General features: G+C 36.0%; 1 protein-coding gene across 2 annotated transcripts in view; it reads right to left on the reverse strand.

The window, feature by feature from the left end:
• The window catches only part of LOC149565277 (uncharacterized), a 240,966-nt gene that overhangs the window by 33,324 nt on the left and 183,542 nt on the right, over window positions 1-24,100 (reverse strand). For both annotated transcript variants that reach the window (XM_089818818.1, XM_089818817.1), the window contains exons 6-8: window positions 21,014-21,189; window positions 5,949-6,078; window positions 4,238-4,398 (exon numbers count right to left, since the gene is read on the reverse strand). In XM_089818818.1, coding sequence (XP_089674944.1) covers window positions 4,238-4,398; window positions 5,949-6,078; window positions 21,014-21,189 — 467 coding nt within the window. The remainder of the gene's footprint in view (window positions 1-4,237; window positions 4,399-5,948; window positions 6,079-21,013; window positions 21,190-24,100) is intronic.

Raw genomic sequence — 24,100 nt, forward strand, 5'->3', positions numbered from 1 at the left:
GTGTATTTGATGTTAATTGACTAAAAGATGCAAGAAACAATCTTAAAATCCTTAAAAATCTTTGGATTTCATGAGTTTTTCAATTTTTCGAGTCCTTGCCGAGTCCGGTCGCCGAGTCCAAGTCCGAGTCGGATTTTGACCTTTCCGAGTCAGAGGCGAGTCCGAGTCCTGTAACACTGATCTAGAGTCTTCTCTTACTGTTTTTCTACTGAATCTAAGAAGAAGGGTTTATTGTAAAACAAATTGATAATCCAACTCTTGTTTTCTTCAGCTATTATCTAAGTCCGGGTGTGGTTGGGTTAGGGAATTTGTATCCCTGTTAATTATTGTTATTGAATTCTGCAATCTACCATATTGGCATTGGAATTATAGCTTTTTACCCCCACTTTGTGGTTTTTTGTAGTGTGAGCAATTTCCAGCTTTGCTAGCAATTTAGCACTAGAGTTTCATGCACAGAAAAACTCTGCTCTTAGGTGCAGCAATATCTGGTTCACTTGGGCAATTCTTTATCAGAATTTGGGATGCCTGTGCATACGAAATAAGCATTGCTTGCAGCTCGTATATCTGTAGTTTTGCGGTCATTAGCAACTGATATTGGTGGCCAACTTCTGGGAGCTGAATTGTAGAGTTTTTCATCCATACTTGGGAGTTCCAACATGCTACTGTTATAGGCATCGTGGCTTCATCCTGTGATTTACGACTAGATTTCGGACATTTACAATTCTGCCTTCAAGTGCATACTTCTGCTGCAAATCAATCAACTGGTCTGAACTTCCAGGTTCTTACAATTGTGATAAATTGATTGCTTGTGAAATTCTATATGGTATTCTGAAAAATGCAATTTATGACAAGGTGGAACTGTTCATTTAATTCTGATAATAAAATCTGCTGTAGTAATTTATGTAATTGAATAAGTTGGACAATTGACATTACAATGAGCACAAGTTTGTCTGCCAGTTGTTTGACAAAATGTCAAAATAATGATTAGTTGGTGAAATTGATGTTCGCTAAGGGTATAACTGGCTAGGGGTTTATACAGAAAAATTGAACAGCACAATTGGGCACTAGAAAACATTAAAAAATGACTTTTTTAATGTTTTTTTTCACATTTCTCTTTTTTATAACCCTAGAAGGCCCTCTATTAGTTGAATACAAGAAAAAGAGAGGAAAAGTGAGAGATAGACTTGAGCTAGAGCTAGAGAAAATAGACTTGTCCTTTTGTTTTGTTTATAGATAGACGTGTTTCATGGATCTTCAATTTATATACATTTATGGTTTGATGTCATTGATTTTATGGATCTTTATCTTACATACATTTATGATTTGACAGCATTTTTAATTCTATATATCTGTCATATGATCCTATGTTGTATGTTTACTTCAGCTACAAATTACAATTTACATTTTACGTATGTGATAGATTTATCATTTATGTTTTTTGTGTATGTATGTTAGCTTTTGTTTGATGACGTTATAGTGTTTTTAAGTTATATTCAATAGAGGGTGTATGGAATAAGTTTTAAATCGATAAACTCTCTAAATTTCAAGGGTTTTTAAAATTTTCCATTTCAATTCTAATTCATGGCCAATTCGCGATTTGATTCAGCCTTACCGATTCTGATCCGATTCCAATTCTCGTTACTTTGGTCCGAACTATAAAGTTTAAATTTAAAACAATCAAATAAAAAAGAACAACCTTGCTGCAACAAATGGAATGTTGCAAAGATTGATCTTTTTTTTTGCAGCATCATGGACCACCTTGTTCCAAGGCATGCTCTCACGCCAGGGTTGCCAACTAGGAGTAGCACATAGCACAGAGCAATTGTCAGCCTATATTTCTCAAGTCTAGGATGAAAGATAACAATGGCATTAGGAGTAGAAGTAGAAACACTAGCACTAGTAGGAGAACAAGGACAAAATGAAGGCATGGAAGAACCCTCTTCAACGCAGCTAATGGATGCAAATGAACAGGAACCAATATCACATAACTCTTTCCTTTACCTCTTCTTTGTTTCCTTAAATTCTTCAAATGCTTCTAGTTTCACATAACATGCATGAACAACCTCGGGAGGAGCTAATAACACATCTTAGCATCATGGCCACGTATTCCAGCAATATGGTATTTATATCTATTCATGCCACCATGATTAATTTCTATACAAAATTTACATTTCACTTGCAATCTTGTTCTAACATGAAATTGTTTGGTATATTGTCAAGTTCAATCACTTGACCTTCTCTCCAAGGCTTAGGATTAGGAGTTGACATTAGGGAAAAATATTGTTGTCAAAACATCACAATTGTTGCAATAAGACAATTTTCCAAAAAAATCATTTGTACATTGTGTTTTATTAACTAATGCAACACAATAGGGTTTTTCCAAAAAGAAATGTAGAGTTTCTAGAGCTTTTCAATTCTTAAATCTTGATTGTTTTCCCTTCAAATTCAAAGTCAAACTTCAAAGTTCAAAGAAAGAAAAATCAGTCAACCCTACATATTTTCTAGAAATATTTGTAAACACATATTTACAATTCTTTCTAAAAAATTGAAGGGGTTTCTAGTGTTCTTTTGCTGTAGTATAAAATTTGAATTTGGAGGAAAACATTCAACTTCAAGAATTGGAAAGTTAAAAAAAACAATAAAGATTTATTATTAGAAAATACAAATTAAAAACCAAAAGAATCCATTAAACTTAACACTTACCTCTCTAAAATGAGATGAGAACTTTTTGCAACTGCTACTATGGACTCCTTGGTGCTCTAAATGCAAATATAATGCTGCCCCACTGAGATTTGTGGAAGATTTTTAGCTCTTACTCCCTCTAGTTGCACAACTATGGACTTCTAGTTTTCTTCTAACCACACAATTCTCTCTTCTTCTCCATATGATGGATTACAATGTCTTTTAGGGTTGCAATGAAAGAATAGAAGGAAAAGACGACTTAAACCATACCTTTTTATGTTTTTTTTTTTTTTTTATAAAAGAGGCTTTTGTCGGCCAAGCCCCATAATCAGAACTAGGAAAGTCACACTGAGACTAGCAACTTGCCATGACTCGATGAATCACTCGCTAGTCTTGCCCGAGTTCAATTCCCTGTGACTCAAACAGGCTATCCGGTCCGCAACTCACTCAGACTGGGTGAATCATGGTGAATCTGGGATCTTTGATTCAAACAACTTCACATTATGGGTTGAATTTTCAATGCAAGAATTTGGAACAAACCAATTTATCTATAGGATTAGAAAGAATCCCAAGCAAACAAGTTTGTAGGAAATTTGCAAGCAAATTACAAATTTCTGGATGAGTGTTATGTGTGAAAGAGGAAACAAGACAAAATTTAGTGTTTTGTGGGTAAGTGAGAAAACAGAATAGAATCCATACTGTTGTATGCGCAGTGAAAGAAGCAAACTAAAAATGATATTTTCTATATAAGTTGGATCACACCAGCAATCCTTAGTTACAAGAAATAGGTCGTACACTTTTTAAAGCCCAACATAAGGGGTCAATGCATGTTTGAAGACTTTAGGCTTGACCAATAGTCAATGGAGCTTCCTAAACGCTTCCCTAAGTCTGTTGCAGCCTCACAAGGGGAGTCATTTGTACAGTTTATTGAGAAACCATACCAGTTTGAGGTGTGGTGTACAACCTTGATGGGTAGTTGAAGAATTTATTCAACGCTGATTGAACTGTCAAACATTTTTCAACAAAGGCCAGCATTATCAAGAAAAAGCCAAGAATTGCAGTTTCGTGCTCTGCAAAATTTTGAAATTTGTGTCTCATCCTTCTCACCAGAGAGTTGCCAAGTAAAACCCACTAATAAAGTTAGAGAGGCAATAGTATTATCTAGTGTTAGTCTCCAAAAGAAACAAAATTGCAAGAAGCACTGATATGCTTCTGGCACTCTGTCAGTCTAATATAAGGTTCCTAAGATTTGTCTTGTCAATTTATTAAAATTCAGGCTGCCTGCAATACTAACACGTCTGTAAAATATAATATAGCTAATAAGCATTTTTTAATTCAACATACTATATACTACTGATTAGTTAAGCTATACAATGCACCCTACCATTATCTTTTATAGATTTCATTCAATCACTCAAGACTGGGCATAAAGACTTCTTGCATAAAAACCATTCAAATAAATAAATAAAACTTGATTGGAAACCAAGAACTCAGAAAAGCTAAACTACATTGTATACAAACAAGAATGCGTCAAAGAAAAGAAAAGAAATTCAACCTGAGTTTTTTAGGAATGGCAACATTCACTACAAATAGGTGATTGCCTCGCCTTGATGGCTTTTCAAGCTTGGGAACGCCCATATTATGCATTACTAAGACATCACCTGGTTGTGTTCCTGCAGGAATTTCAAGAGTTTTGAATCCCTCCACAGTCTCCACCTACTCATGACAAATTCCAGATGAATGATCTTCAAAGAACACATCATATGACTTACAAAATTTTAGTCACAATATTGAACTTAAATCTAAGCTATAAAACCTAATAAACAACATCAATGAAATCTCTCACACAACGATAAATATCAGCCAATATATTTGAGCAGAAATAAGGCACAAAGAATGGCCAAAACAAAAGAATTCTCACTTACAGCCAAAATCAGATTTACTAACATAAGATCACTATCTTAGTAGTTACATAATGGTTTTCAATATATAAAATTAATGATACTATTTTTCTTTGCTTTTCCCTCCTAATCCTTTATATTCTTATCACCTCCCCACTCCTACCACCTTCTTAAGGGTTAGTCTTGAATCCAAACAATTACTCTCCTCTTCTTGATGAAGGATCACCAAGTGTGCTCTGAAACATCAGTGTAAACTGTAAAAAATACACGGCGGAATTCAAGAGCACCCCGTATGGCTAAATTCAGAAGCACTAGAAAACTCATGCACAATAGATTTATTAAGTTTTCCCTTTAAATCCCAGCATATTCTGAACTATCCAGAATATCAAAGCCAAATTTGCCCTGATAGCTAACTTGGAAAGTGAACAAGTTTCCCTAGTAGGACCTGTGTGCCCTTAGAATACCAAACAATCCCTGTTGTAAATGCTACAATCCCTATGGCATTCTTAAAACAATAAATTTTTCTCTCATGAAGATCTTTTCAAATGACTAATTTCTTAAGAGTATATAAACAGTGATGTATGCCCTTATGCCAGAAAGGAATAATGTAATTACTCCATAGCAGAGATTCATATCAGTCAAGATCACGTTATACATTAGAATGGGCATATACCTCTGTTTATTTGCACTGATGTAGAATATACAATCCGGTTCCCAAAAAATCTATAAAATTTTTCCATGTGCCATATGCCAGTTAAAGACCTCGAACATGGTTTGATTTGTCATGATTACTTTTAAGTTCATTTATTTTTTGCTTATGCATTACAAATATGCCTAAAGCACTGGTAGGGTTAAATTACATCATTTTCAATGGTTTGTCATTTTTTTTCTTTGTTCTAACATCATTTTGTGTATTTTACACACCTTGTAATAACAATGTTACAGACAAGGAAATGTTGAGCTGCTGCAAAGGCCATAAATAACTATAGTTGGGATTTGAGGTAGCATGTTCTAGATGGATCTTACTTATAGAGAATCAAATTATCCTGACTATTTATGTTATGTGCACCATTCCAAATACAGAAATTAGAAGACAAGAAGTTATATACAAATATGGCATCAAGAATATAGCCAAGTCATTTTAAGAAGGTTTGAAATTGGAGGAGTTAGAAAGTGCTTTTATGTCTTTATGAAGGAGATTGTGCTGCAGTGAGTGAAATGGATTTATACTTTGTAATGCTTTCTGTGCTTCCACTTAACTCTTATTCAAACAACACTACTTGCATTGGAAGAAACTCAATATCCCTGCATATCTAAGATGTAATTCACTAGTATTATAGCTTCGAACTAGTTTAGACAAATTACCTTTAATGCTGTTCCAAGTATTGCCTCAGTGTAGTTGATAGTAACTTTAGAATGAAGATTAACACCATCCCTTTCAATTCCTTGCATTTTTTGTATATTAAGAAAGACAAGCAGGTCGCCAGCTGGGCCCCTGTTCAAAATCAAATAGATTATGGAGGTTTTATCAGGGATCATCGCATGGGAAAAAGTCCAGCTAAAAAATCCATGTAAAAGAAAAGACATTCAAATTTCTAGAGAACATGTAGACATTAGGCTAATAAAGGAGAGTATTGTGGTATTAAAAAGCCAAAATCTAAGTTACCAATTTGGGTTCGGGAATGGATTTGAGTTCAAGTTTGGGTTTGTGGGTTCGGGCAAATGTTTGGGATTCGTGCTGGGTTGGTGTGTGTGTACACACACACACACACACATATATACAAAAAAAAAAAGAGAAACCTACTAGTCCTCCTAGGTTTGCCATTAGGTCCTCCCGAGTGTAATGTCCCCACTTTCCGATTAGGTTCAAATTATGTAACCTGCAACCATTTGGTTGGTCCAATATCAAAAATTGCATGTAAAACATATTAGAAACATTGAATTAGTAAATATTAATCTACAATTCTACCCCAAACTACCCCACCTAATCCCTCGGAAGAGATCTTTCTCAAACCACCTAACCCTCTAATGAGAACTGTCTCGATTAGATGATTATCATTAAAAAAGAATCTTCCTTAGGCCTCTTTGGGATCTCTAGAAACATTACTTGGTAGAGTTTCCAGCTCTACCAAGTCTCTTATCTCTGACATATGCATATGCTTGACCACTTCAATATATATTGTCTCTAAGAGATTCTCTATAAATCTCTCTCTAGATTCCAATTTGGAATCCCAACATTCCATTAAGAATGCCTTCTAGTCTCTGAGTTCTCCTTACGAGAAACTCAACATCCATAGTTGGATGCCCTCTACCAAGATTAACTTGGTCTTTATAAGAACAATATAGTTCTTATATGATTATCAATCTTATATTGATAATTTTTGAATTTTAAATGTTAAATAAGATATACCCTTAAATGTCTTTGAACTATAGCTATATCTACTTTTCCTTGTTAGAAATTTGTAATTGACTCTGCAATAAAATTTATATATATCATGGCTTTCTTTACCCTTTCTTATCACTATCTTCTAACTTTATCGTTATATGATATTGCAACTTATTCCCACTATCTTCTTATCATTGTTTGTCTCTTTTGTTTGATTTGGAATTGCGGTTGGCTGAATATATTTGTGATCCTTGTTTGGGGACATATCGCATGCTGACTGTACGACTTCTAGTTTTGGTAATCTTGCAACCCATGCTACCTTCGTTATTGCTTATATACGATATTATTTGTTTATTATTTTTCTTTACTTGTCTTATTCCCAACATGAGGCAGTCTTGATCCTAATATGGCTCCATGGTTTATTTTATTCTCCTTTGTTCACCTTGTTCTTATCTGTGCACGTCTGTGTTTGTCATTACGGCATTTGAATATCTCTAAGTCATAGGATGATAGTTGCACAACGAAAATATAATTCTATAATATCTAAGAACATCACTATACCAATCGTAGCTCTTATAATTTTGTTGCCTTTAATTAAGTGAATGGTAAGCGATCAAATTCTTACCAAATAGCCGATAATTATCCTCTTTCCTTCTCCTCCCATGAGTGGACCAACGTGGATATGAAGAAAAATAATTAAATGTTTGATTGTTTTAAGATCTCTGCTCTAAAGTTCAAAACTTCCCATCTACGATATGTTCATTACACTCTTTTCATGTTTCACACTGTGCTTTCTTCGATACCATAATTCAAAATATGATCATGCCTGTTATCTTTCTATTTATTACGTAACTTATCTATCTCATTGATCGTGGTTGTCTCTTGAGCTATACGTCTTTCATCCTTATTTCTGAATCCTCATCACCTCCTCTAATATAGTTCGATTGGTCTTCCGTGTTCGCAATTCTTTCCTATCCATGTTGGATGCCTACACAATTATGAATATTAGTTACTATTGCCCTCAGGACTCATGTTCCTTATGCAATTTAACTCAGGCAATACTTAACAGGGGTTCGCTTGTTTGATGTTGATTGTCCATCGATGGTTTACTCTATGCTTGGTAATGTGTCAGATGCTCCCACGACTGGTGTAACACGATAATTATCCTCCTATTTGGCTTCGATACTTGTTCTAGCCTCTATCCAAAATTGTATCTTCTGCTCTTTTTTCTTCTTTTCCCCACGTATTCCACCTTATATATATTATTTTGTCTTTCTAATAGTCGTGACTATACAAGATCCATCATTATTTTTACTTGACCTAATAATATATATTATTCACATGTGTTATCATCTTTAGTTATAAAATTTATTAATGTTTCCCATAATATTGTAAGTTTTCATTCTTTATAATATTTACAATATATTGAATAATAATTTATGTGATTATTATTATAGTTATATTTTATTATTTTATTTAATTAGTCGATCAATTATACTCTCTTAATATTTTAAATCATAATTTAGTATAATTATAGATATAATTATCTCGGTAGAGGGGATATTACATCGGGTTTGTTGCGGGTCCTCCTGAGTTCGCCACAAGTTCGCCTGGCTTCGCCCGGATTCACTAGGCGTCCAGATAGGGTCTTTATTTTGGTCTGTGGGTCCGCTCAAGTCTATGTTGGACCTAGGCGGATCCAAACTCCAAAATAAGGACCCTACCTAGATATCCAGCGAACCCGAGAGCAAATCCGGACATGTGTGAACCTGGACCTAAATCCAAGTAGTAGGGTCTAAACCCGATAACGGAGCAAAAAATGGATAGAATATAGATATGTAGCATACAAAAAATAAACACATGAAATGATATTTATATTTAAGTAGATGAAAATTATATGCCAATCACTTTCTGGGGAGCATGTACATTTGAGTAACAAAGCAGTCCGATGTGGCACTCAGAAGGGAATGAATAAATAGAATACAAATACATAAAACACAACTGAAAAATACAGTCCAATTGTGTGATGGATATACATGCAGACGATATATGTATATGTATGTGTGTGTGTGTGTGTGTGTGTATGTGTGTGCACGTGCATGTGCTTGTGCTTGTGCATGTGCATGTATATCTATATAAATATATATTTCACATTGGTTACTGCAGTTACAACTATTAATGTTAGCTTCAATTGGATTGATTTGATCATGAGATACAATGTTATGATTACTAGTTCATTATTCCGATTAGTGATTAGTAATAATCCCAACTAATCAAATCATTAATCTATTAATGATCTTCTTGTTATGAATCAGCGCAATGTTAACAGACAGTCATATCTCATGTAGGGGCATGACCCTACAGTGCTCATGTGTCTTGAGCCACATGGATTCATGTCACTACATGGGAAAGACTCATTAAAGTGTGTGTGTATATATATGTATGTGTATATATATATATATATATATATATATCAACCTTGTAAGACTGATCATGTAGAGAATGGACAAGAGGGTCAGAGTGTTCCCTCGCAACAACTGAAGAAGGATCTTCTTCATGAAAGAGAAGATGTATATCATCAATAATGTCTCCCAGATCTGCTATGTAAGACTCCACAAACAAACCTGAAATATCTGTCATGTAGTCATCCCCTAATGCTGGAATTGGAAGACAAGGTGTATATATATATATATATATATATACACATATACATATACATATACATATATATGTATGTATGTATGTATATGTATATGTATGTATGTATGTATGTATGTATGTGTGTGTGTGTGTGTGTGTGTGTGTGTATTGCACTAGAGATTGCTCAATGAGAACACACAGAATTTACACAGTGCTATTACAATTTGGCGGTCTCCATTGTTACATCAAGATTACTTTGATTACTGTTTCAATTGCAGTGATGCTACCTTAACATGGTATCAAAGCCAGATTAATCACCACAAGATTTTCACAAGTTGAAAATCTTTGTGTAACTCTTGATTGTTGAAATCGCAATGACTTGGGTGTTCTCTGTGTTGTAGAGTCATGGCATTTGAATGGGTTCCTGACATCACATGGAGAGAAGATACAAAAAACAAAGGAGAATATTACAGAACCATTGACTATCAAGAGAAACCAAGAAATCAAGCGTTTGCCTAGAGATCAATGGAACCTGAACTATTATTTCCTGAGAGTTATTATCAAATATAGAAATCCATCAACATTTACTAATCCCAATAAATAGTTTTGGAGACGGATCTTCTCAACATGGACGTAAGTGGATTAGGGGTGGGGGGGAGTACAAAATTTCATGGCTATTTCTCAACCAGCGGTAGTGTTGATGAGATTTTTGTTCCACTAAAACATGCAGAATCAAACCCTTAATGTTTCAAGGAGAAACACCAAACACTCAATCTTCTCTTGATATAAGGTCATCTCTGATGCTAAGCTTGCAAAGTAAGATCATGAAATGACTTCAAGGTTCCTTCTTAATTGTCGACTTCACTCAATTTTATGATGTGATATGCTGACTATCACAAAAGGACTTATGTTATTCATTCAATGGATATCAACTCTTGCACTCCTAAAGATTTGGCTTCATAATGTGCAATGAAAATACAAGTTTTGATTTTTCCAATTTTAAAACTTAGGCTTACACTTCTACAACTAATTCTACCTTTAACTAGGAATGCAAGGAATTGTGGATGGATTTGAACTCTACTAGATGTAATCTCACAAGTGCCTCCACCCAACTAGAGCAAGCTTCTAAGGGATACAGAAACGATTTTCAAATCAATATCCCTTCTCCAATCCAATCATCTAGATGCAAACAAAAGATTGATTATCAATTGAAGTTAGGTGTTTTCATTGGCGTACCACACAAAGCACCCTTCCATTGGCAAGAAGATAGTGGCCCAAATTTGTTCGAGTAAAACAAGAAAACATCCACAATAACTTCCATTCAACTGAACTACTACAACATGAAAGGAAATCTACTCCAAATGAAAGATTAAGGAAACCATGCAACACTCCAAAGCAATAACAAGTAATCCACCATGAAGAAGCTGATGGAGCCATAAATTTAGCATTAGAGTCTCCATTTATGAAATAATGGTGGAATTCATGTTAAAGGCTTACCTAGTTGATCCTATTCATCTGACTCACTGTACACATAGATTTATTCTTTGGCATGTTAAAAGATGTGCAAGGGAAATGTCTTTTTCAGTTGCTAAGGATTATGATCGTAAGATGAAAGAAAACAAAGGACTCAAACAAACTGATGCACTGGATAAGACAACAAGAATCTGTGAGGTGTTGACAATGTGCAAGAGGATGATCTTTTATTTCCTTGTTTATATCTGCAGATTCTCTTGGCGTGGAATCTATGTCACGTGAATCATAAAATATGTATGAGAAAAAGCTAGCAGGATTAAAAATCTACATCAATTATTTGCACCTATGGGAGGTGATATTCAGTATATATTTGAAATCACATGAAAATCTATGAGCATCTATAGCACTCATTTGTACAGTTTGAAATTCTTTGTAGGGAATCAGTATATATAAAGAAAATTCAATTGCCTAAATAATCCCGTGGTGACTGCAAATTAAGCAAATATTGAACCTAGGCATGCTAAGGTGCTATAAAAGAGCATTATATGGAAATACATGTTCAATCTGAAATCCAAGTGACTCCAGTAATCAACAGCGCTGCAAATGTATAAGGCGATACCAAATAGCAATCAGGATAAACAATTAACATTTGTATAGAGCTGTGACAGTGATTATATGGTTAGAAGCGACCATCTATGATTCCAAAATTCAAACAAAATTCAGAAACATTGAAGAGAAGATATTGTGCATATTGTAGGTGCTTTACGGCAGTGCCAATATCAATGTGATCTTTGAATCTACTGGAGGAATGTCCCTGCCTGAAAAGACTGGTACAGTGCCTGACAGATCTAGAATTAGTGCTGGAAGGCCTTTTAACACCTCGTGACAAAGATAAAGGGGAGTAAAAGGCAGTAACGAGCTGGTCAGAGGTGTGGGTCTGAGACGTAGCTAACTGAAGAGTATGCTCACGAAGTTGGGTAGCCTCCTAAAGATAAAATGCAAGACATCACTGATCAATATAACCGAAGAACTCTGAGACAGAGAAACAGTCCCTAAAAAGACAATAAAATCTCCCTCGGATCTCATTGTAGATAGGGCAACGGAATAAGAAATGGGACTCAGACTCAACCTCTGCCAAATAACACAATATGCAAACCCGATCCTTTCTGTCCGTATGGTGATCAGTCCAAGTACAGAGATGCTGAGAGCCAACTCTAAAAGACCCTAGAGAGAATCGAAGGGAATAACACCAACGTCGATAGAGATAAGTAGGCCGCACATTAATACCATCCTGAATCTCAAGAAAATGCTCTGCATAAAATGCCATCTTAGGACCTAATCCCCGAGGAGGATTACTCCAAGTAGTGATTATGTACTGTCTATATATATCTTGTCTGATACAGTCATTCAACTCTTGACAAGAGGGGAACAGATGAGCAAGAGCGTCCAGCAAGAACAGATGAGCAAGAGCGTCCAGCCTGCTTATGAATGCTCACAAACCACTCCAAAGTGTAAAAAGCGAAAAACAACTCTTGAAGACTTTCACACATGCACGGCATTTTCATCATCACTATGAGAATGAGGTTACAAATCTGACAAAAATGTAAAAGCATTGGAATTCCACTTGAAAAACACCCAAACCCAAATTAAACACCTCTTTTAAAGGTGCCTAAATGCCTATACACACCCAGCAACTCTAAACACCTTAAGCCTGATATGAAAATGTGGATAGTAGGTCAGTTTATGGTTCAAGTCACACAACAGACTTGTACTTTAGTGTTGCAGGTCATAATAATCACAATTATCATCAATAACTTTCTCCTACCTCACCTACAGCACTTCCCAAGGTTGCCGAAAGACACCAAACACAACCAATGGGCCAGCATTATACCAAAATCCTCAATAGGCAAGAAAATGGCAGCTATATGTTGAATATATCATTTGCAATCATGCATAAAACTGATATGATGTTGTATCTCTGTGTTTTTCCCCTGAATAGGTCAACAAAAGATCTAAAATCTTCACATACACACTCCAATTCACAATAAACAACTCTGAGGTTTCCAAAACAGCAGTTCACATACCCAGCTCAAAGGATTTAGCACAACATTGCAAAACACGTAAAACAATATGGATTGCAAGCATCCAAGAAGATGAAGACTATCGGTTGATAGCATTTCCAACCACACTAAGGGATATAGTAATCAACAAGTTCCAAGAACTTGAGGCAAAATCCATGATTTTGTGTGATGTGCAAAAGATAAAGATTTTGAGGAAGAATTTAAATTGCTTTAGAACAAGATAAGATAAGATAAAATTATTAATGTCCAACAAAAGACGAAAAATGGTCTATTGGACTGAGAGTTTACAACCAGACAACTACTAACAGTAGAAGGACCAAACAGTGTCCGAGAAAAGCGAACAACACGAAACAACAAGAAAAAGAAGAGAAAAGAGAACAAGAAAAAGACTAGGAGTCTTTTCTTGGCAACAAGAAATCAATCACAGAAAGATAATATTGTGAATGGACACGAGCCCTAAACTCTCTGTAAACTCATGGAGGAGTGTCGCTGATGCAAGAAACCACTGTGAGATCTAACAGATCTGGAATGACCACTGATAGAACTAGCCAGCCCTTTCACACCCCGCAAACGAGATAAAGGTGCAAAAAAGAAGTAATAGGCTGATCAGAGTTACACCAATGAGGAAGTAGTGACTGTAAAGTATCATCACGAAGTAGAGTGGCCTCCTAAAGATTGAGCACTAGACATCGTTGGTCATAATAACAGAAGAAGGTTGCAAGAGAAAAGCAGTCTCAGAACAAACAATAAAATCTCCCTCTGATCTCATAAAAGATAAGGCATCAGAAAATAAAGTGGTCCTTTGTCTCAATCTCAGCTAAAGTACATAGCTTACACATCCATTCTCCTCTGTCAATATGATGATCAGTTTGAACACGAAGATGGTGAGAACCAACTTTGAAAGACCCCAAAGAAATACAAAGAGCATGACTCCACCGTCGAGAAAGGTAACTAGGCCATCAATTATCTCCAAAAAGTGTTCCACATAGAAGGCCATCCTCGAACGTAAGCCACCATGAGGGTTAGTCCAAGTAGTAATAATATATTGTCTGTCAATATCAAGTCTGACATGCTCATTTTACTCTTGTCTAGAGGGCAGGAGATGAGCAGGGGCATTCAAAGAGAACTGATAAGGAGGAAGACGATCAATGTCAATCCCAATCGAGCTATTAGAGAAGAAGCCCGTGCATACCAGCAATGAGCATGAGAGCTAGTATCAGAACATGCAATAGCAGTAGAAGAACAATATGCCAAGTAGGAATATCTATCACGCTCACCAACTAAATCTACAAAACCCCACAAACAGTGAAGGAACCAAATTAGATCAAAAATAGCCGCAAGACTGAAGGGATGAGCACCAAACTCAACAAGAATGATATTGTGAGAAGTAAATCTATGACATCGGATAATGCGATGTAGGAGCTGATTGAGCCCAAATTTTTGAAAATTAGGACCTCCATGTATACACTCCCTATTGTAACCATTTCATGCTAAGGATTTCGAGCATAGCTTTATATGTTAATTGCACATATGTTATATACACCTCAAATATTTGTTCACTTCAGCACATGGATGACACTCCTCTCTTTAACTATTCACAACTCCAGGTGCGGGTATTTGATAAGGCAGAACACATTTTGGTATAGGGTTCTCAAAATCATTGAATGTAATCCTATCACAACTTCCAAGAAGAAATGTGAACTTTTGTGTTCTCTGTAAGTCAGACATAATCAATACACGTTAAAAGGTCCAGAGCATATAATTGTCCATGGTGAAGTTTGTTTATGAAGCTTTTAAGAAGTTACATCCTAGTGCCCAAATAAGATGCCTTCATTGGCATGTGAAACAAAGTCAAGGATTATTGGTACTCTACAAATATACAGAGGAACAATATTTTTGCAACTAATATTGCTTCAAGAGGCTTGGACTTCCCAACTATTGATTGGATTATTTAGGAGGATTGCCCAAAAGATGTACCAACTTATATTCATTGTGTTGGGCGTACAACCTATTTTATAACTGGAGGTTGTTCTATTGCATTCCTGATGCCTTCAGAATTGAAAATACCAAACTTAACAGCAGAATGAAAAATACTCCAACCTGGGACATGCATAGCAAATAATATTCGTGTATCACACAGGAAGATGAAAGGAATGGAAGTCTACTATAAATGGTGAACCTATTGTAGACAGATGAATACATGGAATAGAGAAAGATTAATGCCACCACTGTTGTGGAGAATATGATCAGATGTCGGGAAAATTAAAGTTAATACTTGCTCAATGAGGATAATGTGGTTTTAGACCAAGAATTTGAAGATCATTTAATTCATAATGGGCAAAACTATACGTAACTGGAAATCACAACATGTAGTTGTGAAACTGGTAATCGTAAGGAGACCCATGTTTATTTTGAAGAAGCTCAACGACTTATTCTCTCCTTGCAACTACCTACGTAACACCTTTGCTTGTCCAAGAGATCATTGGATCGAATGACTCTATAGAATGGTGATTCTAGAACACAATAGCGCTGCATGATTATGAAGACAAGCCTCTCGAAAAATTTGTTATGCCACCGTGTAGGAAGAGAGATATTGCCAATGGTCTTATATATGCCTAAGTAATGAACTATACACAGTGTGAGCCTCTTGCATATACTTAAAATGTTTTTGCTGAAGAGTTTGGTGTTCCACGCATGTCTGGATTGTATCTCATCCATGATGATGGAGAATTGAGTGGCTTTGTCTTGTAGAACCACCAGAGATAGGGACGTTTTCAATCATAGATATCTGATGTCTTCCCATGTTTGTTGCAAGATGAAGAATCACGAGATGGACTAGGAGATTAAGGAATTTGCCATCTTAAGCAATCTAACAAGGAGACGCGAATTATACAGAAGGCATCATAATGTCACTCAATATATGAAGACGCTCAGCAAGAAATCATTGCAGGATTCGTATAGACGAAGGCAAGCAATGGATTATTGACTGCAGAAAAGATAAGAAACAAGTGGGGACAAACTTATGTCTCATTGCCTAGGCGGTTTCATTATTAAAGAATAATCAAGCACACCTGATTCTCCGGACGGATGAAAATGTTGTTAATGTTAACGAGATAATTATCTGAGGAAGCAAGCATACATTTAATTAAATTTATTGAGGTTTACAAAGCCAATTTGTGTCATTGTGAAGTGATGTAACTTTTGGGATATAACCATAAGTCACTCATTTACATATAAATATTGGCCTCCAGTTGAGAAATAAGAATATAGAGAGACACAATTCATATTCGTATTTTTTTAAAATTTTATATATACTATGATGCACCTATGATGTATTATATTTTTCGAATGGTAAAGGAATGAGCGATTGAACAAAGCTCTTGGATTTTGGATTACCAAGCAAATTTATATGTCATTCCAAAATTGAAATTCGCAATAGATTGATCATCTATAAGGAGTGTCTTTCTTGTGATTTATTTCTGGCATAATTATTTATTTTATATTTAGGAGTTTTAAATTATCATTACGTTGCGTCCTTTGTAAATGTTTTTCATTAATTTCTATAGATATTTTAATATTCGGATAAGTGGGTTGGGTCATTATTGCATTTTAAATTTGATAAACATAAATATTGTGAAATATTTAATTATTTTCGTATTTATGTCCAGTTTGTATCCATATGGCAGGAGTTAAAGTGCATCCTAAACAAGTTTAAGTTTATGTTCATATAATTGACCTGTCATGTCTGAATTGTTAAAATTGCTTATAGTTTAAATATATTGAACTTTATAAATTTGTATGTTTCAACTTATAATATTGACTCGGTTTGCCCATTTAATTAAGCATTGGTCTTTATATTACTCTTGATTCATAATCCATATGCTGGCAACTGTTTCATTTCTTTCCTTTGAGGAATTAATATATTCATTTGTTGCATTAGTTTATAATTATTTTTTATTTAAAAAATTATCACATTTATACAGTCATTTACTTTTATTTTAATTCATAATTTGCAAGTTTGAGGTTTTCTATAATCCTTGCCCTCTAGGAAACTTTCAATACATTTGCGTTCTAATCAATCTGCTTTAAGCATCTTGGATTTAAGGTTGTTGTCCAGGATCAAGTATACCCGCTTCAGTTTTGCAAAGCCGGAAGCGCAGGGGATTTGGATCACATCGATCAATCCCGTCAAGTTGGCCTTAAACCGGTTAGATGTCCCAGCATCGAGCAGGCAAGGTTCGTAGGATTCCAATCTGTGGTTTTGGGAACCAACAGGAGCAATGTCTAAACCCACTCAATTGAGGCCCAGTCAGAACTAAGGAGAGAATGTCCCACACCACTGAGCCATAAAGAACAGTTAACCAAACAAGGGAGTCTAAGAGGGATAACTTGGACAAGGTAAGCATTAAAACATAAGAGCCTATAATTATAAACACAAGGAGTTACCAACGAGACTAGAAAATCAACCTGTGGATGGACTAAAGTGGTTCATCGAAGGGCCAATCCCCACCCTAGAAAAGAAGATGAAAGTAAAAGCACAAACCTGTGTCACTCTTTTATAAAGGAAAAGGCTAACAAAAGTATAACTATTTAACTTCAATGACACAAAATTAATATTATTATTTAGAATTTGAAAATGAAGTAAACTAATGAAATGTATAGAAATGAATAAAGTTTAGGATTTTTATTTTCAATGATTATTTGGAATAAAAATTGATATATTCCCTAATTTTTAAGGATGGTTTTTTAGTTGCTCAAAATGAGGGGTCTAGTTCCCACCACAAAACTATATGGATATAAACCTTTTTCTTTTGATCTCGGATTATGTTATAGATGACATATATAGCTAGATCAATCAAAAATAAAAATTGGCTTTTGACCTATATTATCTCTTTTATAACAATTCAAATTTCAAGTTGTCTGAAATTGATAGTTTTCATCTCCAAACACATTTTTCAAAACAAATCTATTCTAACCAAAAGAAAAAAAATACATTTTGGAAGAGGACTCTCTCCTCTAGAACATCATATGTTTTTTAAATTTTTTTTATTAAATTTACTATTTTTTTCTCAAAATCAACATCTACTCGAGTGTTAAAATGCGTACTTGTAGTATTTTTTAATTACAATATACTATATCTAAGTAAAACAGTATAAACTCTAAATGAGAATATTCTTAACTTTGAGCTCTATAAAATGGTGTTTATATGTTATTAAAAGAATATTATTAAAAAGATTTAAGAGTTATTGAAATGTCAATTTTCTGAAATAATTTTATTTCTTTACTCATTGGACACAAACTAGTATAAAACAAGCATTTAATAGACATTTCTAATTGGAAAAGTGTGATAACATATATAACTTAACAAGAATGAATTTCTTTCAGAGTTGTCGGAAACTCCTTTGTCCCTACTTCGGCACACGTCCTGTATCCAGTTTGGAAACGTATCTGATACTGTCTAGATACATGTCAACTATTGTACCCATGTCTTCCTAATAAACCTTGATTTTCCAACCGTGCCAAATACTATGGGATTTAATTTTTAAAAGATTTGACGTAAATCTTCTTCCCAAATTTAATTTAATTTTTTCTTTATTAAAGCAATTTTTAAAAGATAGGTAATGAGAAAGACAATTAAGATGTTTTTTTGTTTCAGAAACCTATTTTTGGGGTTGTCTTCTAATGCAACTCTATTATGTTTACATTTTATAAAATGTTGAATTAACTTATAAATATTTAAGTAGCATTTATGCATCAATAATGCTTTTGAAGTAATGAAAATATCCTATAATAACTTGGAAAACTGTATTAAATAAATGTGTATGCGTTATTTATTAATGTCGTGTCCAGCCATATCCATTTTGGGGGTCTTGAAAAATGGCCATATCCGTAACCAATACCATATCTATATTTCTATTCATATCCATATCCATGCAAATTTGATTTATTTAGATCATATGTTTGAACAAAAATTATTTTTAGATAGAAATACTCTAATTCAGTCGTTCTGATAAGTCATCCTGAAAGGTGACACAGCTTTGTACTTTTACTCGAGGACATAATCATTTCTGTACAGTGGAAATTGGAATTGCTGGGCTATACAGTGTGTGTAACAAGTCCATACGCTAGGAGCTATTTGACCGTACAAAAGGGTCGTACAGTGAGAACTGATTGCCAACCAAGTTGACCATACGAGGGGGCAATTCCATACAGTGAGTGAGTGTGCTAATAGAAGTATTGTTTTAGGCTTTAGCCATGCGGTGGGTGCAGAGAAAAGACCATTTGGTCTGCACAATGAGGTGTTAAAGTTTCTGCACAAGACATGACAGGGAGTCACAACTGTTTTGTGGAATTTTTTCAGTCAGAAGCACTTCAGTTTGGTACTTTAGTACAGCATCTAGTAGGAGGATTTCGAAAGAATGGGACCAATCTTTCTTTGTTAGAGGTTCGTACAGTGATGAAATTCCATCATGCTTTGTCATTGAAAGTACTTGTTGCATCATGTTAAGTGTGATTTCCAACAACTTATGGTGGATTGACATGATTAATTGTGCACTTGTATTGATCATTTTTCGTGTCCATGGAAGCTCTTTTAAATTTAGATGGGCATATGGCTTTGGTAGCATCATAAAAGACATTTATACCTCCACTTTTTATTGGTGTGAGTGTGTTGATATGCAGTCCTACCATTGGCATGTTTGGTGTACTACTTTATTGGTGTCATGATGAATTGATTCATAGCTTTGGGTGTAATGATGTTTATATCAGAGTGGAGCTGCAGAAACCTGAAGGAGATGCACATTGGAAGACATACCAAAGTCCTAGATTAATTTGGGATCTAGGTATTGATTGGAGCATTTGACCTTAATGCAGATCTGATACATGTGATTGCTAAAGGACAAGCGATTGTGGGGAGGGAGGACAGTAATATCCCCTTTTTATCCAAGTGATCACCTGGAAGAGATTATTAGCTGTAGGTTGGAGGGAATAAGCTGATTAATCGAATTTTAAATAGTCCTACGGAATTGTTTGAATTTAAATAACTTAGGAGTTGGACATGTTTTATTTCATAAAGTGACTTTATAATAACGTCAATGACAAATTATAATGTAAAGTAGCTTTTGCAAGGGAAAAGGTAATTAATAAAGAAATAAAATAAAGTATTACTTTTGAAAATGAAATTATAAAAGGAGGAAAGGTGAAATGAGGATTCATTCTTGACTTGTTAATTTCAAAGAAACTTTTCCTTGAGAGCTTGAGAGCTTCAATGTGTAGGTTCAGTTGCCCTAGGATGGAAACCCTAGAGGTTTTGCCTTTATGGACAAAAACCCAGATAAGACAAAGTGAATTCATCTCCAGATTCAAAGTTACACATCATTGATCAGTTTTCATTAAGGTTTGTTGACTGTCCTGCAGAACTTCAGAGGGTTTGTTATCTTATGTATGGAGGCATTCCAGTATGTGTTACATGGTGCCATTGAGTATTTTCAATTTTGTAACAGCACCAAGTGTTTGTAAACAGGAATACATTTCTATGTCACAAGAATACCCATTGGTTAACTTTGATTCTGTGTTCTATTTTAATTAATTTCCATGAAAATCGATATTGTTTATTTTGCATGTTCAATCTGCATGATTGCATGTTGCAATATTATTATGATGAAGCAAAACATGAGCAACAGTCTAAATCTAAATCAGATTTAAAGCTTTATCAGAGATATTTCACTAGAATTTGTGTCATCTTCCATGATGAAAAACTGAATGGAGTTGAGAGAAACAAGGCAGAATTGAAATTCATGACAAAAAGGTGTAATTTATAGCATTAAATTAATAAAAATAGAGCACAATACCCATTTTTTCCAGTGTCTCCATCTCCAGAAAGTTGTATGGTATTGCCATCACCTACACCTGGTGGAATTTCAAGTTTTACAGTCTTCTTGGACCGAACTCTTCCATTTCCACCACATTTACGGCATGGATCAGTGACCACCCTACCTTCACCTTTACATTTTGAGCAAGTAGACACCTGAAAAGGAGATGAAACATCAATTTATACATTACCATATAAGAAAGTCAAAAGAACAAAAATAGCAGCACAAAAATAAAGTTGCTTGATTATAAGAACAGAGAGGCATCAGACAAAGTAATCTCGATAGGAGATTCTAATATCATTTATAAAAATAATTAGATTTAATGGACCTATGCAAAAATAATGTGTATTGTCCTAAAAACCAGATTTTTATATTGCAGTAAAACCATCAGTAACAGCATTCTATATGAAATGTCAAAGGCTTTGGGAAGGCACTTGGCTTAGCAGTATCATTATTTCCCTAATGCTTGATTTCAAGGTTTTTCTGATACCTTTACTACTGAAACTGCTGGTCTGCAAACTAGTATTAGCTCTATCATTTCACAACTGGAGGGACTGGATTCCATCAAAGAACAGCAAGCTAGCATTACAGCTAAACACTCCTCTCTTGTATCGGAAACCGAATTGAAGGTTAAGTCATTGGCATCTCTTTGTAGTAATACAGACTCTGAACCTCTGGCTAATATTAACAAAATGATGCAAGGTAAGTTCGAGGACGAGAGGTTGAGACGGGTTCGTGAGCTTAACCTGCGGGTTCGTGGGCTTCCTTCTACCCATGATCCTCTTGCTGCTGGGCACTCTTTCCTCTATGACCAGCTTGGTCTTACGGATATCGCAGTGGATAGGTGCCAGTTTCGTCATGGTGATGTTCTTTTTATTCGATTCCTTTCACTTGCTGATAGACTCCAAGTTCTTCATACTAAGAGAAAGCTCTTCTCTCTTCCTTCTAAAATCTTCTTAGATGAAGATCTCACGAAGGCTCAGGTTATAGAGCTCAAACAAGCTCGCAAAGTTGTGGCAGATGCGAGGCAAGATGGTAAGTGGGCAATTATCAGAAACCTGAAAGCAATTATTAGAAATTCCGCTCCCAGTGGTTCGGAAGAGAGGCAAGCCCCCAAGGCCAAACGACGATCCCACCAGCAGTCGAACAAGAGGGAGACCCCCACTTGCTCCCTTCTTCTTAACTGCTGGAATGGTAATGGATCTTTATGGTCATTACCTGGTCTTCTTTGTGATGCTGTGGGTACCGCTGATATTCTTGTTTTTACCAAGACTCACGAGAGTCCCGCACGTCCTCTTCCAGGTGTTACCGGTTTTCAATGGTTATCCATTTGCCATGATGAGGTTCGTGTGTCTGGTGGCATACGGGGCTCAAGTGGTGTCGCGTGCTTGATTAAGGATGATATTTTCAGCAACACTTCTATTGTAAATTCAAACACATTTGCCAAATTTATGTGGGTCCGTATCGATCGTAAGTGTCACCGCCAGAAAGATCTTTATTTGGCTGCTTGCTACTTTCCACTAGCCTCCTCTCACTATGCTATTCATGCTACCGATGACGGGGACCCCTATATTGATCTTTGTGAGACCATCTCTCAGTTTGCTATTCTAGGGGACATTATTTTACTCGGTGACTTTAATGCAAGAACCAGAATGCTCCAAACTCCACTATATGATCGCAATTCTGATTCCAAATGTTCCACTATGATTGATCCTGCCTATTTAGGGCTTCAGAGGTGTTCCGAGGATGTGCATGGGCCGTTATCCGTGTATGGCAGACATTTGTTGCAGCTTTGTGAGTCTTTTGGCTTAGTGATCTTGAATGGTCTCTCCTGCTTTCCGGGTTCTGAGATCTTTACTTGTTGGCCTCATGGGGATGGTGTTGGTGTCGTAGACTACGCTCTAACCTGTCCCTCTTTCATTCCGTGTATTCGCAGTTTTACCATTTTGCGCCTCCCTCTGGCTAATCATGCTCTCCTTAGTACTCATATTTGCCTCTCCCCTCTCATGTCGCCTCATCATTCTTCTCCTATCACTGCTTGCTCGCCCATTCACTTCCACTTTCTCAATGGTGATTGTGAGCTTTATTCCACTCATCTCTCGAGACTCCTCATCCCTTCATGCTTCTCGGACTCGTTTGAGGCCACCACCATGTTTGACTTGCTCGCGTTGGCTATCCTTAAGTCTGCCACCCTTTCCATTCCTCATCATCCCGCTTTGCTCCTTCACAGCAAGCATCGTAATACCTACCCCATGAACCAATGGTTCGATTCGGACTGCAAGTCTTTCCATCATCTTCTAAGATCTGCTTTTGAGGTTCACTCCACCGACTTTGCTAATATTCGCTCGTCTTATCTTCTTTTTCTTTGGAATAAGAAGCGTAATTTTATTGCTTCTAAGTGCAAATCTCTTTGCTCCACACTGATTCGCAATCCCCAGCTCTTTTGGCGCACTCTTTTCCCCATACCCCTTTGCCCTCCACCTTCGACTTTCGCTCCCTCACCTCGCACACCACGGCTTTGTACGACATTCTTGGGCAGCCTTCCATTCACCCCCCTTCACCTCCTTTCATCCGCCTTTTCATCCCCTCCCACATTTTTGAGGCTATCACATCCATGAAGTGTAGTCGTGCTGCTGATGAGGAGGGTTTCCAGGCTGAGTTTTTCAAGTTTGGTGTGTCAGTTTTGGGCCCATATCTCTCTATTCTTGTTAATAGAGTGATTCACATTACGTTTCTAACCTCCTAGTCTAGGCATTTGATCTTTCCCATTCACAAGACCGGCCATATCTCTGATCCAGGGAACTACAGAACCATCATGATTGGGCATACTTTTGCCAAACTGTATGCGACAGCTCTTAACGCTATGTTATCTGCGGAGCTCAACAGGATTGGAGGAAGGGCTAGAGGGTAGGCCGGTTTTCGTGCCGAGTATCAAACTATGGATCATATCTTCACTTTACGGGCTATTATTGAGGAAGCTAGATACAGATCTGAGAAGGTCTATTGTTGCTTTGTTGATTTTCGCAAAGCTTTCGATTCTGTTCCTAGGGTGGCCCTGTTTGAGAG

This window comes from Cupressus sempervirens, chromosome 3 (assembly GCF_028749045.1).
Source record: "Cupressus sempervirens isolate cs-2001-9-10 chromosome 3, ASM2874904v1, whole genome shotgun sequence".
In the NCBI taxonomy this organism is placed as follows: Eukaryota; Viridiplantae; Streptophyta; class Pinopsida; order Cupressales; family Cupressaceae; genus Cupressus; species Cupressus sempervirens.